Raw genomic sequence first — 16,519 nt, forward strand, 5'->3', positions numbered from 1 at the left:
TTTCATTTTTTGTAAACAAATTGCCCTAATGATACTCAACAAATAATGGGGATATTGTTTAAAATATATATTTCATTGAAGCTTACTATACTATGTATCAGGTACTATGTGGGATATTTTTGCTTTTAACATTAAAAATTTAATATTAAACTTCAAATCAAGCCTTTAAATCTTTTACAGAAACAGAAAATGAAGCTCTCAAAGAGAGTAACTAATTTGTCTAATGGTGCAAAGCTAGGAGACAAATTATTTTTGATGCCACCGTCTTGGTCAGTAACAATTCACTGATCACCTAGTATGTGCCAGCTACACTTCTAGGTATTTCCACTAATACACAGAATAGACACCATCCTCCCTTTTAGTGATGGGAGCAGGTAATAAAAACATAAAAAATAAATAGATGGTTTCAGGTAGAAATAAAGTGCTATGGAAATAATAAAATAGAAAAAGACTGATCTGATTTGGGCATTAGTAATGTAGTGGTATTTTAAATAGGGTACTCAGGAAAGGATTTCAAAGAAATACCATTTGAGGTGAGATCTATCTAATCTAATGGGGTCTTATCAAAGGGAGGTACTTCAGATTTGAAGTACTACAATGTAGCATTTTATTCTTGTATTTCATTGGGCTTAACAGTTTCATTTGTATATGCCTTGTATTCTCAGCAAAAATAAAAGTTCCTTAAGGCAGAATTGGATTTTAAATTTCTTTAAAAAAGGCCAGAGCATAGCAAAACAAAACCAAATTCCTATGTGCAGTTAGCACAGGCTAGGCATAGTCTAGATGCTCTGCTTTTAACCCTTAAATATTCAGGGAAAGCCTTCTACTTTCTGGCTTTTTTCTCCGTTTTGAAAGCATCACTAACCACCAGAACTAACCCCTCTATTTCTTCATCTGAAACTTGAAGGTATGAGAGGACTTCTATTTACTCTATATACTTCTAATTGTCATGATCAGAACCAAATAAAGGAGGGAAAGTGAAAATGCTGCACAAATTTCAGTTGTCAGAATACAGACAGTAAAGGTTTACTACTGGTTTATGATTTTTATGATTTGGGATGTTTTGAAAGTAGGTTGATCAGACCTGATAATTTGGATGTTGCATGTGAGGGGAAAAAAAAGGATCAAGAATGACTCCCTCAAAAAAACCCAAAAAACAAAAAACAAAAAAAACGATTCCCTCAAATCAAGAAACAGACTCTTAACTATAGAGAACACACTGATGGTTACCAGAGGGCAGGTGGTTGGAAGGATGGGTTAAATAGGTGATGGGGATTAAGGAGAGCACCTTTGATGAGCACCAGGTGATGAGGTGATGCATGGAATTACTGAATCACTATATTGTACACCTGAAGCTAATATAACACTGTATGTTATAATTGCAATTACTAATTGCAATTAAAATAAAGCCTTAAAAAAATGATTCCCTATGTTTTGCCTTGAACTACTCGTGCTGCCATTTATTAAGAAGGGGAAGATTAGAAGAGTAGCAGGCCTGGGAGTGGTCGGTAAGGTTGGGGGGAAATGGGAAAAATCAGGAATTCAGTTTGCAAAGAGAAATACTTATTAGTCATACAAAGGGAAGTCAAGTTGGTGCTCAATGTTATTAGAGTTGGAAGTTTAGGCAAGAAGTCAGGGCTGGAGATATAAAGTTGGTAAACATTGGCATACAGAGTGTGGCTACTCAGAGCACTTTCCGAGGTTCAAATCCTAGCTTCACTACTTGAAAAGCTATAAAACTGGGGTAACAGTAGGGAGAAAATATATATACATGTATTTTTAATCTCATGTATTTCCTATTACTTTTATGCATTTGAAAAAGCAAAAACTACAAAAAGAGAGTGAAAAGTTTGCTTTTTACACCTTTCATTGGAGGCAATATGCATACAAGTTTCTTTTATGTCCTTTCAGAGATATTGTAAGCACATGCAAACAAATATTTAATTTATATTCTTTTAACTTATTACCCTTTAAAATGCAAATATAAATATTTTATATAAATACACGATAGAGACTCCTTTATACTTTCTTTTTTCATTTAACAATATACTTTGAGCATAGTTAGTATTTAAAGCCATGGTTTTAAAAAAATAAAATAAAGCCATGATTCTAGATGGCATTCCCTAGGAAGAAAATAGAAAAAAAAGCAATTTTACTAAAATGAACCTAAACTGTGTATCTAAATTATCAAGTATGATTTAGGGTAATCTATAAATTTTTCAACATGTACAACAGAGTAAAATACATTTATATATGGCAAAAAGGTAAGTAAGGTGAGTTTTCATATTCTTTGCAGAAATTTTCCATTCATGGAAAGAAAAAAAAAGTTCAGAGAGCTTTCTTCCTTCCTAGCAAGAAATCTGTCATGAAGAAAACTCAGAGAAATGTCTAAAGCATACTCACACAGCTCTTGGTTCAGAAAAGACATCAGTATGAATGTGCATCATTAGGTCCCCACCGGCAGCATACTCCATTACAAAGCAAACATGCTCTTTGGTTTGGAAACATGCAAAAAGGTTCACCAAAAAGGGATGTCTTACACTATTCACAGTTTCAAAAATTCTTTTTTCACACATCAGGCTGTAAGAGAAACATTTAAAAATAAAAAAAGTTCCAGTTGGAAGTAACATTCTCTAAAAAATTACTGAACTCTAAAATAAGCAAAGTTCTTACCTATTATAACTTTAAAACCATAAAATATGTCTTAGTTTTACTTTAAAAAATTTGGTCTATTTGATATATATAACTGTAATTGAAATATATCAATGAAAACTAAAATATTAGCATGACATAAAGATCAAAGTTCACATTTATAGTATCAGAGTAGCACCTACAGGGCTAGTGGTCATAGTTAAAGAAATCTTACTTAGGGGTAAACTGTGAACATTTATCAGGAATTAGTGAGAATTTAACAACCTAAAGAATAATTTTTAAAAAAATTTTAAGATTTATTTTATAGAGAGGGAGAGAAAGAGAGCGTGCCTGCGTGGTCGGGGAGGAGCAGAGGGAGAGGGAGAGGAGCAGACTCCCCTCTGAGCAGGGAGCCCATGGGGTTCAATCCCAGGACCCTGAGATCATGACCTGAGCCGAAATCAAGAGTGGGACGCTCAACTGAGCCACCCAAGCACCCCAAGAATAATTTAAAAAATATAAAATTTGTGATGAAGGTAATTTCAAGGACAGTATTTATAATTCATAAGCTATAGTATTCAAATATTTTTTCATATAAAATATGAAGTTGAAAGGTAATGATATGCTGCATAAAACTTTAATTTCGAAGGCTGACTGGAAAATAGACTACACAGAGAATTCTATTAACATGCTTTAAGAAAGTTCCTTGAGAATGATCTAATTTGTAAAAATCTATAGTGATCACAGGTTTCGCCTTTGTAGCAGCTCGTGACTCTTACAAGCTGCTACAAAGAACAGTGGTCAACCTTACAGACTCTGGAACATTAATTTTACCTAAATAGCAAAAAATACCATTCTTTCTTTCCTTGAAAATATTTAGTAATCAACTTGACTTTAAAACTCAAAGCAGAAGAAAACCAGGTCACATATTATCTTTTTTTAAAAGATTTTATTTATTTATTTGAGAGAGAGAGAGTAGGTGAGTGAGCGAGTGAGCAGGGGGAGCAGAGGGAGAGGGAGAGCGAGAGAATCCCAAACAGACTTTGAGCTGAGTGTGGAGACCAACTCGGGGCTGGATCTCATGACCCTCAGACCATGACCTGACCAGAAACCAAGAGTTGGATGTTTAACCAACTGAGCTACTCAGGCGCCCATCAAACATTATTCAACTACAAGTTGGAATTAACATATTGTAAGCAACTGATCAAAATAAAGATATTAATATACATTTTATTAACAATTAGATTATGTCTCTAATATAAAATAGGCACTTTACTGACATTAATATTTGTTTAAAAGCATTAACAATGCCTTTATTTTTAAAATTAAAAGATTGCTTAGATTTTTGTTGTTGTTGTTAATTTCAAAATGCCAAAAAATGCTAATGTTAGAGGGAGGTAGATCCATTCTTCTTTCTTTTGGGTCTTTTAAGGAGTTATTTTTTAAAAAGGTAATTTTAAAGATAAAGTATTTATTTGGGTATCCAGACTACATTGCTATGACTCAAAAAAAAATTTAAGTAGAAAAACATTTAAGAGCAAGACAAAACCAGAGAGGGAGGGAAACAAACTTTAAGAGAGTCTCAATCATAGGAAACAAACTGAGGGTTGCTGGAGGCGAGGGAGGTCAGGGGATGGGGTAACTGGGTGATAGACATTAAGGAGGGCACTTATATAATACTGGGTTTTATTTAAGACTGATCAATCACTGACCTCTACCTCTGAAACCAAGTATACATTATATGTTAATTAACTGCATTTAAATAAATAAAAAAAATACCTGTTGTGTAGAAGGAACATGGACTTTTTAATGCTATGTTAATATAGTTGTCTTCTGGATTAACTAAAACATCTGTTCAGTTTTAAATACTGACAGTAAATGCAGCTATTATGGAATAGTGTTTAAACTCCACTTAACAAGGTCATACTCTAGACAAACTCTTACCCTCTCTCTGATTTCACACAATCTGTTTATGATTTTATACGTACTCAGAAATAGAAAGTCCCAGTGTAATTGTTTTAAAACTAGGGTTATGTCTACATATATTTGGCAAGGTTTCTAAGTGTTATTACAAAGTAAGTGATTATTTGAAATAAATTCAAAAGAAGACTTTAAAAAAGTTAATAGCTTTGATTTTCATCACCTCTTAAGTATATGGGAAAATAATGTCCAATTGGGTAAGACTGATTAAGATGGCTTCTAAAACAATGGATTTATGAAATAAATCTAAATTTTGAGTACTGTAGATAAAATATTTAGACAAAAACAAATGACAAGATGTTTAGGCTCAAGTAGATAACAAACACTGTCTCTTCATTGTCTATATAGTTTATATTTATGGGTGAATTACTAATTTATTATGGGTGAATCACTAATTTCATGGATGGGTATTAGGTTAGACCTGTGTTGAACATGTAAATGATGTAAAAGATTGAGAATCACTGATCAGAATGCCTCCTAAATGGCTTTAATGCCATTCCCAGGAAGGCTTTGATGAGGACTAGTAATACTGATGAGGAATGGATAGATGTCTCAGACTCTTAGGTAAAGGTGGCAGGTTCTTTATAGACCAAAATTGTCATAATAATTTCAAGCATTTCACAGCACACCAAAAAGCTACTCTGTAAGAGTCTAACTTTTCCCAACCTTACCTAAATTGTATATTCCCCTTAAAAGTTCATGGAACAATCCAACCTTATTCAAAAACTTCAAATTTTATTCATTCTGTCCATAACATTTCCCTCTAATTGTCATTTAACTTCTCTCCATATTCCCAAGCATCTTCCATGTGCCAAAGAATAGCACAAATCCACTCTCTTACAAGGCCTTACCTAAATCCATCCGCATACCATGATGTTCCCCTTTCTTTGAGCTGCTACTGTCTGTACTATTTATTTTAAACTCAAACATATCTAGGCTTTTATTTACATAACTAATGTACTTATATCTTATTTCCCTAAGCGACTAATTCCACCCTAACATTTTTTGTGCACTTCCTTCAGAGTTCAGTACATCAATAGACAGTCTAGAAACTTAAAAACTTGTATAAATAGCTACTTTGGTCAGTGGAAAACAACACTGTAATAAGACTAAGGTCTTAGGGTTGAATCATATTCATACGTATTTTATATGTATGTACAGGTTTTTAAATATAAATAAATGTATACTTATTTATACATAAAATAAGCATTTATTTATTTATTTGAGAGAGAGAGAGAGCGAGAAAAAACATGACTGGGAGGAGAGGTAGGGGGAGAGGGAAAAGTAGACTCCCTGCTGAGTGTGGAGCCAGATTCTGGACTCAATTACATGACCCTGAGATCATGACCTGAGCCAAATTCAGACACTTAACTGACTGAGCCATCCAGGTGCCCCAGTGTATACTTACAATATCTGATTAGCTGTGCTTTTGTTCTATGACTGCAAAAGTATACTTCCAACCAATATAATTCCAGTAATATTCTGTTGTCTTGAAATATAAACTGGTAAGAAAAGGAAGCTGAATGAGGAGGGACTACAGGGACATAAATTTAACATTCTTACTCAGGACTGGGCATAGATAGGACAGAGAATTTTCTACTAATGGTAGGTGGAGAATGCAATCTTTGTAAATGAATCACATTTGGAGTTCATAATTTTCATTTTAAAAAGACACTGATTTGGAATTTTCTATGATCTGTTAAAAAAAGAAAAAGGCAGTTTTCTAAGTAAAATAATAAAATCCAGACTAGAGAAAGAAAACTTAGAAAGGAAAACTGTCACTAAGTATTTTGGAAACATCTATTCAAAAAACAAAAAAAACAAAAAAAACCCCAGTAATATGCAATAACATTGAATTCTATGGATCTATTAAAAGGATGAACTAGGGATATAAAGCAATCTGCTTATTAGTTTGTTTACTATTCAGAATTTCAAGTTATAAATATGTATTACTTTTCAAAATATGTTCATCTAATTTTCTATTCTTTTCTTGCTTTCCTCTAATTGCTCCTTTTTGCTGCCTTCCTCAAATTCCTTCTAACACTGAGTTTTACTTCTCCAGATTTTCTATTTCTGTTTTTGTACCAGTTCTACTGAAGATTATTTTACTTCGTTATTGAATATGTGGATTTATAACTGAAGTTAGTAAGGATCACTCATCAACTTTCACCAAGACTGGGTTAATTTTCAGTAGGGGTAATAGCCTTAGGTTCTGGCTAAAGCTCCATCCTCTAATCTGGACATTCTTCCTTAATAGTAGTATTGTTATTCTGTCTAGATTTAATTAGAAAGTGTTCTTCTATAAAGACTTGGCTCAAAGTAGTAGTAACAAGGTAGCAGGAAGCCATATAAACCACCAAGATTAAGAGAAGTAGTACCAGTTTACTATTATTTTTGGAAAACAATGAATTTACCATTCACAGATCTGGAATAAAGCAAATATTCTTCCATAAAATAAAAATATTTGGCCCTAGTTATTACTGCAGTTATAAACAGACTGACAGTATGATTAAAAGTTTGCTTTAACCAACTACTTCAGTAAAATAAAAATACAGTTCTAAACATATCCTATGGTGCACAGAATATTATATTAATATTCAGCAAAATCCTGAGTAGTTTTATATATCAAGAAAGAGTTTATTTTGATGTAATTGAGGGATATGGAAAACAGGTAAAAACTAAATAGGCAAATCCAAAAGAAGTTTTTTTTTTTTTTTACATAAAGGAAAACTTCATTTTCAAGATCTATCCTAATTCTAAGAACTTCCCAGGGTGGCTGGGTGGCACAGTTGGTTGAGTGACTGACTCTTGATTTTAGCCCAAGTCATGATCTCAGGGTTGTGAGACTGAACCCCAAGATGGGCTTCTTGTGGGGCTCAAGGCTCAGAGTGGAGTCTGCTTGAGTTTCTCTCCCTTTGCCCCTCCCCAGCCTGAGTGCACGCACTCTTAATCTCTCAAATAAATAAATAAATCATAAAAAGAAAGAAAGAACTTTCCATATCATGGGGAAAAATCATGAAAAGTAGCAATTTGGGGTGTGTGTGTGTGTGTGTGTATAGCACTTAATACAATTCATTAAAGAAAGCATTATCAAAAAATATGTTTTAAAAATATGTGAGTTAACTGAGGTTCAAAGATGTTCAGTGAATTACCCTGGGGTCAAATCATTAATTAAGAAGGAACAACCAGGAACAGAGAAGCCAGTCTTTTCACTCATAGTCCTGGCTCTTTTCAATATAGGCCTGTCTTCTATTAATATCAACTGATGCTTCCAATTGGTTTAAGACAAATACTGCTTATAAATATCAAATGAAAGTCTCTTTCTGTAATAAATATGCCACTTGTTATACAATAATTTTGTATTTAATCACCCTATTAAGACAGTCTTTTTAAAGCATATTCTCTAACCTAATTATAATATTGTCCCCCGAGTCCGTGCATTTTAAAAATTGTATATAAAGATGTATCCATATCAATTTACATTTATTAAACCCAGACAGGAAAGATGGTCTGGTTAAGGATGCCTGGGTGGCTCAGTTGGTCAAGTGTCTGCCTTTGGCTCAGGTCATGATCCCGAGGTCCTGGGATTGAGGGAGCCTGCTTCTTCCTCTCCCTCTGCCTCCCGCTCCCCCTGCTTGTGTTCTCTCTGTCTCTGTGTGTCAAATAAATAAATAAAAATCTTTAATTTAAAAAAGAAAAAAAAGATGTTCTGGTTATAAAATACCATTTTCAGAAAAATGAAAGAAAAAATAGATACAGGTGCATATTAAAAAGCAGAATATATTAACCACTCAGTTAAGCGCAGATTACCTGTAACTGACATTCTATTACTTCTGTAATATGAAATGGGAAATAGTCTCATCCAACTACAGATGAGTAACAGTTCCTGTTCCATATAAACACTTTACCATCTCCAAGTATAAAAAACTTAACAGACTTAATTTAAACATTTCATCATCTTTCCTTGGTACCCACTAACCAGTGTCATAAGGAGAAGCTGGCTAGAAAGAAAAACAATAATTAATGCCTACCTTATATCAAGTATAGATACATTAGTTTTTTCACATATTATGGAAATGGAAAGTTTTCCTGTTGCAATATATATATCAATTTTCATGATCTTAAGTTAAAACTTCAGAAAAATAAACAATTTCATTAAAAAAAAACTAACCTGTCTACTTCATCTCGGGCCACAATGTCTCCTTTCTTTAAGGCTTTTATAGCAAACATCTCATTTGTGTGTTTATATTCAGCCAAAAGAACCTGAAATGAGATTAAAATAAGTATTTTCTATTTGAGTCATTACTTTTGTAGTCATTCCAAGAAAACTTAAAAGATTACCTTTCCAAAATGTCCTCTACCCAAGACAGCACAACATCTGAAGTCTTGTAGATTAAACTGAAACATCGGTTGAGATCTGAAAACAGTATGTCAATTAAAAATAAGGCAAAAGTATGGGTCCAAACATGTAGTAGCAAAGCTGTGTATATATATTCTTTACCTTCTATTCTCAAGTTCTCGAATACCACTGTATCCTAGGCCTGGTTGAGGAGTATCAGGCTCATATTCAGATGGAGATTTCGGAAGTATGCTATTTCTGTCATTCTCAATATCAAAGACAGTTTCTGAATCCTATAAAATATTAAATACTCATTAAATCATAGAAACATTGAGAAAACAACTTATTTGTTAAAGTTAAAGTTTAAAAATGTCAAGAGTCCATATAAATATTAGCAAGAAAAGTAAAATTCAGAAAATGGACATTCTTACAGTTATTAATTCTATTATTACACTTATTTTAAAAATTTGAAAAATGAACACATTATCATCTTCAATGCATATCCAGAAATCATGTTAACCAAGTTAAGATGAAGAGTGTTTGAAGCAATATATCATCTAATATCAACCATGCTCCTATGCTCCTTTTACCTTCAGCAGCCTATTCCATCTGTACTGGCCCACGAGTTTCCAGAGGTTTTATGTTTACTCACAAGAAACATAACACAGTTCACATAAGCAATTTAAATTAATTGATATGTACATCTCATTCATTATGATGTATGATGCTTTTATCAGTAATTCATTTGGTGAAAAGGAAATTATACAAGATTTAAAATGCCTTGCCTGTCCTGGTGTATCCGAATCTCTTAATTTAGCAGATTCATCTATTTCTCCAAGGGAAGAATCACGTGGTGGGGCCGGAGGAGGTTCATGTTCAAGATCAAAGTCCAATTTGGTTACTGTAGAATCACTTATAGAAGATAAAGTAATTCACCAAAAACAGTAATCAAAAGTATATATTTTAAATAGCTTTAAAATTAAAGCAAACAATTTTACTTTTTTATTATTTTAAAGTAAGCAGAACACTAATTTCAAAATACTATTTGGAAAAAACCAGACTTTTACTAGACCCACTGTAAGCAGTATGTATGAATGTTAAAAATAACTATTTCCTAAAAGCGATGCTTAAAAATCGTAGCCACATACCTAACGGGAGGTGCTAGTTCAGGGATGCGTACATCAACCACAGGCACTGTAGCCGGCACAGGAGCTTGAGGGCTGAAGGTGCCAGAATGATTTACTGTAGGAATAGCTCTTCTCACTAGCCTTCCCCAAGTGGCAATATTAATATTCATCTGAGGAGCTCTCAGAAATGTTTTGCCTGTGGATATTGTGAATAAAGAAAACAGAATAAGGAATTTTTTATAGATTACCAAAAGCCATAATTTAAAAATTCATATTCATTGGTTTATAATTTATGAAGAACAAATAAAATCTGTCACTTAAAAAATAGTTCTTAACCATCTGTTATTAAAGGCTGGTGCAAAATAGTGAAAATAGTTTTAAAAATAAGTAGGTAGGCACTGTTTGTTTTTTTAAGTCTAGCAATGACATGTGGCTAAGGTTTAAAAAAGAATTCTCTTAAAAAAAAGAATGAACTTTTAGAGATACTAACTATAATATTTATGGAAGAATCAATATGGTATCTATGTTTGCTTCATATAATCTGAGGTAGTATGTAGATGGGATATAGATGAAACAAAACTGGCCACGAGTTTACTGTTGTTGAGGCTGAGTGATGGTACATAGTACTAGTCTCTCTACTTATGGATATGTTTGAAATGTTCCTTAGTTAAAAAAGTTAGAAATGAATGAATAAAAGAAAAACAAAAAACAAAGATGGGCATCACTTTTAAATGCAGATCTTCTATGTATAACGATACACCAAAAGACATTATGTTTGATTCCTTAGTAACTACCTTGTTGTTTTGAAAAAATTTTCTTTTGTCTTTGAAGTTTAGGTCTTCTTTCAATAACTGGATTAAAAAAGGTAACCTGCAATGAAGAAAATTCAAGTTGACATGAGTACAGCTTTGGATTTATGGTTCATGAAATTCACTAAACTTCTATGTTTTGAAAACTTAAGAGAATCTTAGATATAATTTAAGCCCAACTCCTTATTTTCTAGGTGAGAAAACAGACCTAGACAGGATAAATGACTCGTCTTAAGGTAATACACCTATGCAGTAGTGGAGTTGAGCGAAGAATTCAAGTTGCCTGTAGTTCAGCCTAATACTCTTTCCACTTCTACATCATGCTGCCCACATACATAATTTCAATTATAGTAATGCACATTTAATAAAATACATTTATTACCTCTGCAAATAAAGTACCCTGTGGTTCCAAATAGAGACACATGCCATGCCGTTGGTTGTCTAAAAAATCTTCTAACCTCAGAAATTTTACAGCACACAGAGATCGCCAATCACGCCAATAAACTGAAATTTCCAGTTCACGTGACTAGGATAATTAAAAAAAAAAACAGAAGACATCATTGGACACACACTTGAATAAAAGATCACAAAAAATATAAAATACAAATACAATAAACAAAGATAACACACACAAAAGTCACACTATTTTAAAGAGTGCTTTGTAATGTTTCTCTATTACATATTATTTTAACAAACTTACATATTTTAACTCCAAGGAAGAAATTTATTTGCCACCAGTCTCCAGCTAAGATATTCCTTTTTTACAAATACACAATTGGGAACAACCAATACAGAACAATGACCACAGAAACTCTTCCCCATGTCACAGCTTCAGTCTTGGTATCACTTACTGTGCTATTACTGAAAGACCTCAGTGCTCTTCTCAAAGAACCCATTTCAAACTGTCTTATTTCCTTAACCCAATGTTGAGTCAGGGAAAGGTCTGCAGATAGCATTTATTCTGCACTTACAGTGTGCTACACACTGTAGCACTTTAAAAGTATAGGGTCATTTAATCTTCAAAAGAATACCACCGGTAATAGGACTAGTGATAGCAGGGGCCTGTGCAGGTAGGAAGGGGAAATTCAGAGTAAATTTTATACAAAAAGATGTTCATTTATTATAACCCTTCTCCCCCACAGAAGGCAGCATATTAGCAACAGCCTGAATGTCCAGAAAATAGTATATTATACCATATCCACATGAGAGAATACTCTGTAATCATTAAAAATAATGCTTATGTGGAAAAACATATTTAAGGTTTTAACAATCAATTAGAACACAGTTTATAAAAACGGGGTCAAGCCATAAACTAACCTACATATAGGTTATAATCTACATACATTTTAATTAGAAAGCACCAGACCTCTCCATTACTTTGTTTTTCAGGATTTTCCAGACCATCCACAAAAAGAGCTAAACATTTTCCCCCCTTAGGCTCAACTAAGTAATAAGTTGTTTCTTTCATATAAGAACTTTCGATTTATGAACTTATGCCTATTACATAAGCTTCTAGTATACATAATAACAAATCTTTTCACCTTAAATAATGAGTCGATGAAAACAAAGAGAAAGAACACTTATAAAAAAACAGAACATTAAAAAAAAATGAGTAAAAACACAATGCACCAGAAGGTCTCGTAACTAATCAGAAAAAGATATAAATGGCAGTATGTGAACCCAGGGCCACCTCCTCCTTCTGTCTGAAACACAATTACTATGAGACAATATCTGTCATGAAAGAGGAAATATGAGTAGAGCATAATTCTTTTAAGATCAGCAAATGGCATTTAAGGTTTAAGTATTCTGGGAAGTTATTTTGGGAAATAAACTAGATGAATTAACTGAACCAGGGATTGGTAATTTACACTACACTATTTCAGACTAGAGGAGAGGTGCACTTTCTCCCGTCTTATTCCACAGTGTCAGGGAGGAAGACCTGTGATGGAACAGGCAGACAGATGAAAGGGTACAGATGCTGGGGATGGAATTAGTATTTGCTAAAAGTTCTTATACTTTACTTAACACATGGTTAAGATTGTATCTTTCTCTGGATGAGAAGAGGTCCAATCACTTCATCTGTATTTATTCTAGCCACTCTGATAAAATGTACTGACTCATTTCTCTTTCTGCTTTCATTTCATTCCGTGTTTTAAACTGAAGTGTGTTAGAAAGATCTTAAGATATGAGATGGACGACTAGCTTTCCTGGAGTTCTACATTGAGATTTTAGGTATAAAGCTCTTCGCATTTTGTGACTTTGCATTGTTCCTTGTGAATATGACTCTCTACAATTTAAGGGGGGAGGGTGACTGTGATCTAGAGCAGATTAAGATCTTTTATGTCAATACTTAACACTGTTTCATGGAACCCTAAATCTACTTCAATCCCTAACATCCAGTGTGATTTGGACAGGTAAAGCAGGAAAAGAGCACCTAAAAAGGAAAATACCTTTTATATAAAGTGATGTCACTAATGTTAACTGAATTTACACTCTAAGTGTGACTGCTTATTTGCTGGCAATTTTCCAGATGAAGCAGGCCAGTTCTAGAAAGCAAGGACATCTTTCTAGGTAATGTCAAACTCTAAGAGCAATAAAATTCTACATGGAGTAAAATCACCATCAAAATAGCTGAGCAGTATGATCTGAGCTACTCATGGGACAGTATTCTGTCCCAACTTGTGCTTCATTTGGTATTATGAATTTGAACCTAGGATCAAAGAAAAAACTGTGGTAGATCTAAGGCACCTGTATGATTTGTATGAAGTCTCTTTAAGGCCTGAAAGTAAACAGAAAAAGATAAGAGACATTGAATCAGCCCTACAAGTAGGACAGGAAGGAGAACAGCCTAAAAAATGCTGCAATTAAAAAAACCCAGCATACATCTAGCATAAAAAGAAGCGAAGCATCAAGAAGGCTGAAGTTTCCAAACTGTGAGGAACTCTTGGGGCAATGGACGATATTTTAACTTTACAAAGGAAACACAGTGACATCTGTGGGACACCATAAGAAATACTAGCTCACGGTAAGTTCAGTTTCAACATCAGAATGTACGACACTCCTTTTGATGACATCTTTGCTAAACTGGATTTTCAACAATTGATTTTTCCACACGAAAAATCAATGTGTAAGAGGAGGTAAGGGTGCTGTGTTCCATCTGATTCCATGCTTTGAGAAATTATATAGTATACAACAGGCAGACTTCATTAGTAAATAACTGGTTACATAAAAATGAAATAAAATCATCTTTTCTCTCAATTTTTCCACTCAAAAAGTACTAGTTTGTTAAGACATAAATACTAAATATTTTTAAGTAACTTTTTAAATGAAATTGTGTATATTTAAAGTGTATATCATGATATTTTGATATATGTATACATTATGAAGATTCCTCCCATCTAGCTAATTAACACATCCATCATTTCACGTATTTCCTATTCTCTCAGTAAATTTCATTTACACTGTTGGCTAACTGAATTTAAATGAAAAAAAATTCATTTACACAGTGTTATTACAGTTACCATATTATACACTGGGTGCTCAGACCTTATTCATTTTATAACTAAAAGTTTTTTTTTTTTTTTAACCAACCTCTCCATATTTTCCCCACCCCCTAGTTCCTGGCAACCACTCCTCTACCTCATTTCTGGGTGTTCGACTTTTTTAATTTTTATTTTTTTAAGATTCCACATATAAATGATACCATGCAGCATCTGTCTTTGTCTGGCTTATTTCAGTTAGCATAATGTCCTCAAGGTCATCCATGTTGTTGCAAATAGCAGGATTTCCTCTTTCTCATGGTTGACTAATGTTCCATATGTATCTCACATCTCCTTTATCCATTCATTTGCTGACAGGTTGTTTCCATAACTTGGCCATTGTGAATAATGCTGCAATGAACATGGAAGTGCAGACAGCTCTTCGATATTATTTTCATTTCTTTTAAATATACACCCAGGAGTGGGACTGACGAATCATATGGTAGTACTATTTTTAATTTTCTGAGAAACTTTCATACTATTTTTTCATAGTGGCTGCACCAATTTACATTCCCATCAACAGTGTACAAAGGTTTCTTTTTCCCCACATCCTTGTCTACACTTGTTACCTCTTGTCTTCTTGATGACAGCCATCTAACAGCTGTGAGGTTATCTCATTATGGTTTTGACTTGCCATTTCCTTGATTAGTGATGCTGAGCTCCTTTTCATGTACCTGTTGACTATGTGAATGTCTTCTTTAGAAAAATGTCTATTCAGTTTCTGTCCATTTTTTAAACAGACTTTTTTTGCTATTGGGTTATAAGACCTTTTTATATATTTTGAATGTTAACCCTTTAACAGATCTATGACTTGCAAATACTTTCTCCCTTTCTGTAAGATGCTTTTGCATTTTGTTCATGTTTCCTTCGTTGCACAGAAGCTTTTTAGTTAGTATTTCTCAATAAATGAAATCGTTGGATATTTCTTCTGGCCTGGACACACATTGTTTAAAACAAAACAAAACAAAACAAAACCTAGAACACTGAGGATGCTGTGAATCAAGAAAGTTGGCGAGCCTCTAATAGAAGAAATTGAAAGCTAGGCTCCACTGCTGAAAAGGAAAAAAAGGGACAAAAAGCAAAGCATGGAAAATTCAAGAGCCAAGAAAGGCAAGACTTTGTAAACGTACAATATGGCAGATATTGCATTAATTGGTCTTCTATTAATTGGCCTTCCATGGGCTTCTGAAGGCAACACAGACTTGGGAAATACCAGTTAGAGTCCCAGCAGCAAAGAAACTGCACACTCAAAGAGTTTGAGTTTATTTTTAAAAATATTTTATTTATTTATTTTAGAGAGAGAGAGAGAGAGAGCGCATGAGCAGGGGGAGGGGCAGAGAGGGAGAAGCAGACTCCCCACTGAGCAGGAAGTCCGACGTGGGGCTTGATTCCAGGACCCTGGGATTGTGACCTGAGCCAAAGGCAGACGCTTAACCGACTGAGCCACCCAGGTGCCCCAAAGAGTTTGAATTTTAAAAACTGGCTATTTATAGGAGCGCCTGGGTGGTTCAGTCATTAAGTGCCTGCCTTTGGCTCAGGTTATGATCCTGGGGTCCTGGGATCAAGCCCCGCATCGGGCCCCCTGCTCAGCGGGAAGCCTGCTTCTCCCTCTCCCATTCCCCCTGCTTGTGTTCCTGCTCTCGCTATCTCTAAATAAAACCTTTAAAAAAATAAAATAAAAATTGGCTATTTATAGAGGTGTGATTAAGGTTAAAGAACCAACAAGAATGGGAAGCAACTGATTCCAGCAACAGTAGAAATCCATTACCACCCCTAGCCTCAATGGGCAAAAGGCACTAATTACCAGAATCCAATGAGAACTGAACCTTGGAAAAGGGACTGTCCAACAGGAGCTATAGCCACAGTGGAACCAATGCTGTGAAAATAGGCAAGGAGAGAGGGAAACAAACACCTTGACTTCCCTCTTCTCCTGCCCTCATACTTCCTAACGTTTCCCATTGTAAGTCAGAGCCTAGTGGTTCAAGTTCACAGCTATCAGCCTCCAGGGCAAAGCACAGGATAGGGAAGGGGGCCACTGAAATCCATTAGGGGCAAACAGAAAACAACTACATCAGGAAACAGTAATATCTCTTT

General features: G+C 34.2%; 1 protein-coding gene across 1 annotated transcript in view; it reads right to left on the reverse strand.

Annotated features, from left to right (window-relative positions):
• PKN2 (protein kinase N2) overlaps positions 1-16,519 on the reverse strand; it is a 144,212-nt gene that overhangs the window by 20,979 nt on the left and 106,714 nt on the right. The window contains exons 9-16 of the mRNA XM_025872132.2: positions 11,269-11,412; positions 10,872-10,947; positions 10,099-10,273; positions 9,736-9,862; positions 9,113-9,243; positions 8,953-9,028; positions 8,783-8,874; positions 2,404-2,580 (exon numbers count right to left, since the gene is read on the reverse strand). Of these exons, the coding sequence (XP_025727917.1) occupies positions 2,404-2,580; positions 8,783-8,874; positions 8,953-9,028; positions 9,113-9,243; positions 9,736-9,862; positions 10,099-10,273; positions 10,872-10,947; positions 11,269-11,412 (998 nt within the window). The remainder of the gene's footprint in view (positions 1-2,403; positions 2,581-8,782; positions 8,875-8,952; positions 9,029-9,112; positions 9,244-9,735; positions 9,863-10,098; positions 10,274-10,871; positions 10,948-11,268; positions 11,413-16,519) is intronic.

This window comes from Callorhinus ursinus, unplaced genomic scaffold (genome assembly GCF_003265705.2).
Source record: "Callorhinus ursinus isolate GAN/ISIS: 27379988/994484 unplaced genomic scaffold, GSC_fseal_2.0 scaffold9, whole genome shotgun sequence".
Taxonomy (NCBI): Eukaryota; Metazoa; Chordata; class Mammalia; order Carnivora; family Otariidae; genus Callorhinus; species Callorhinus ursinus.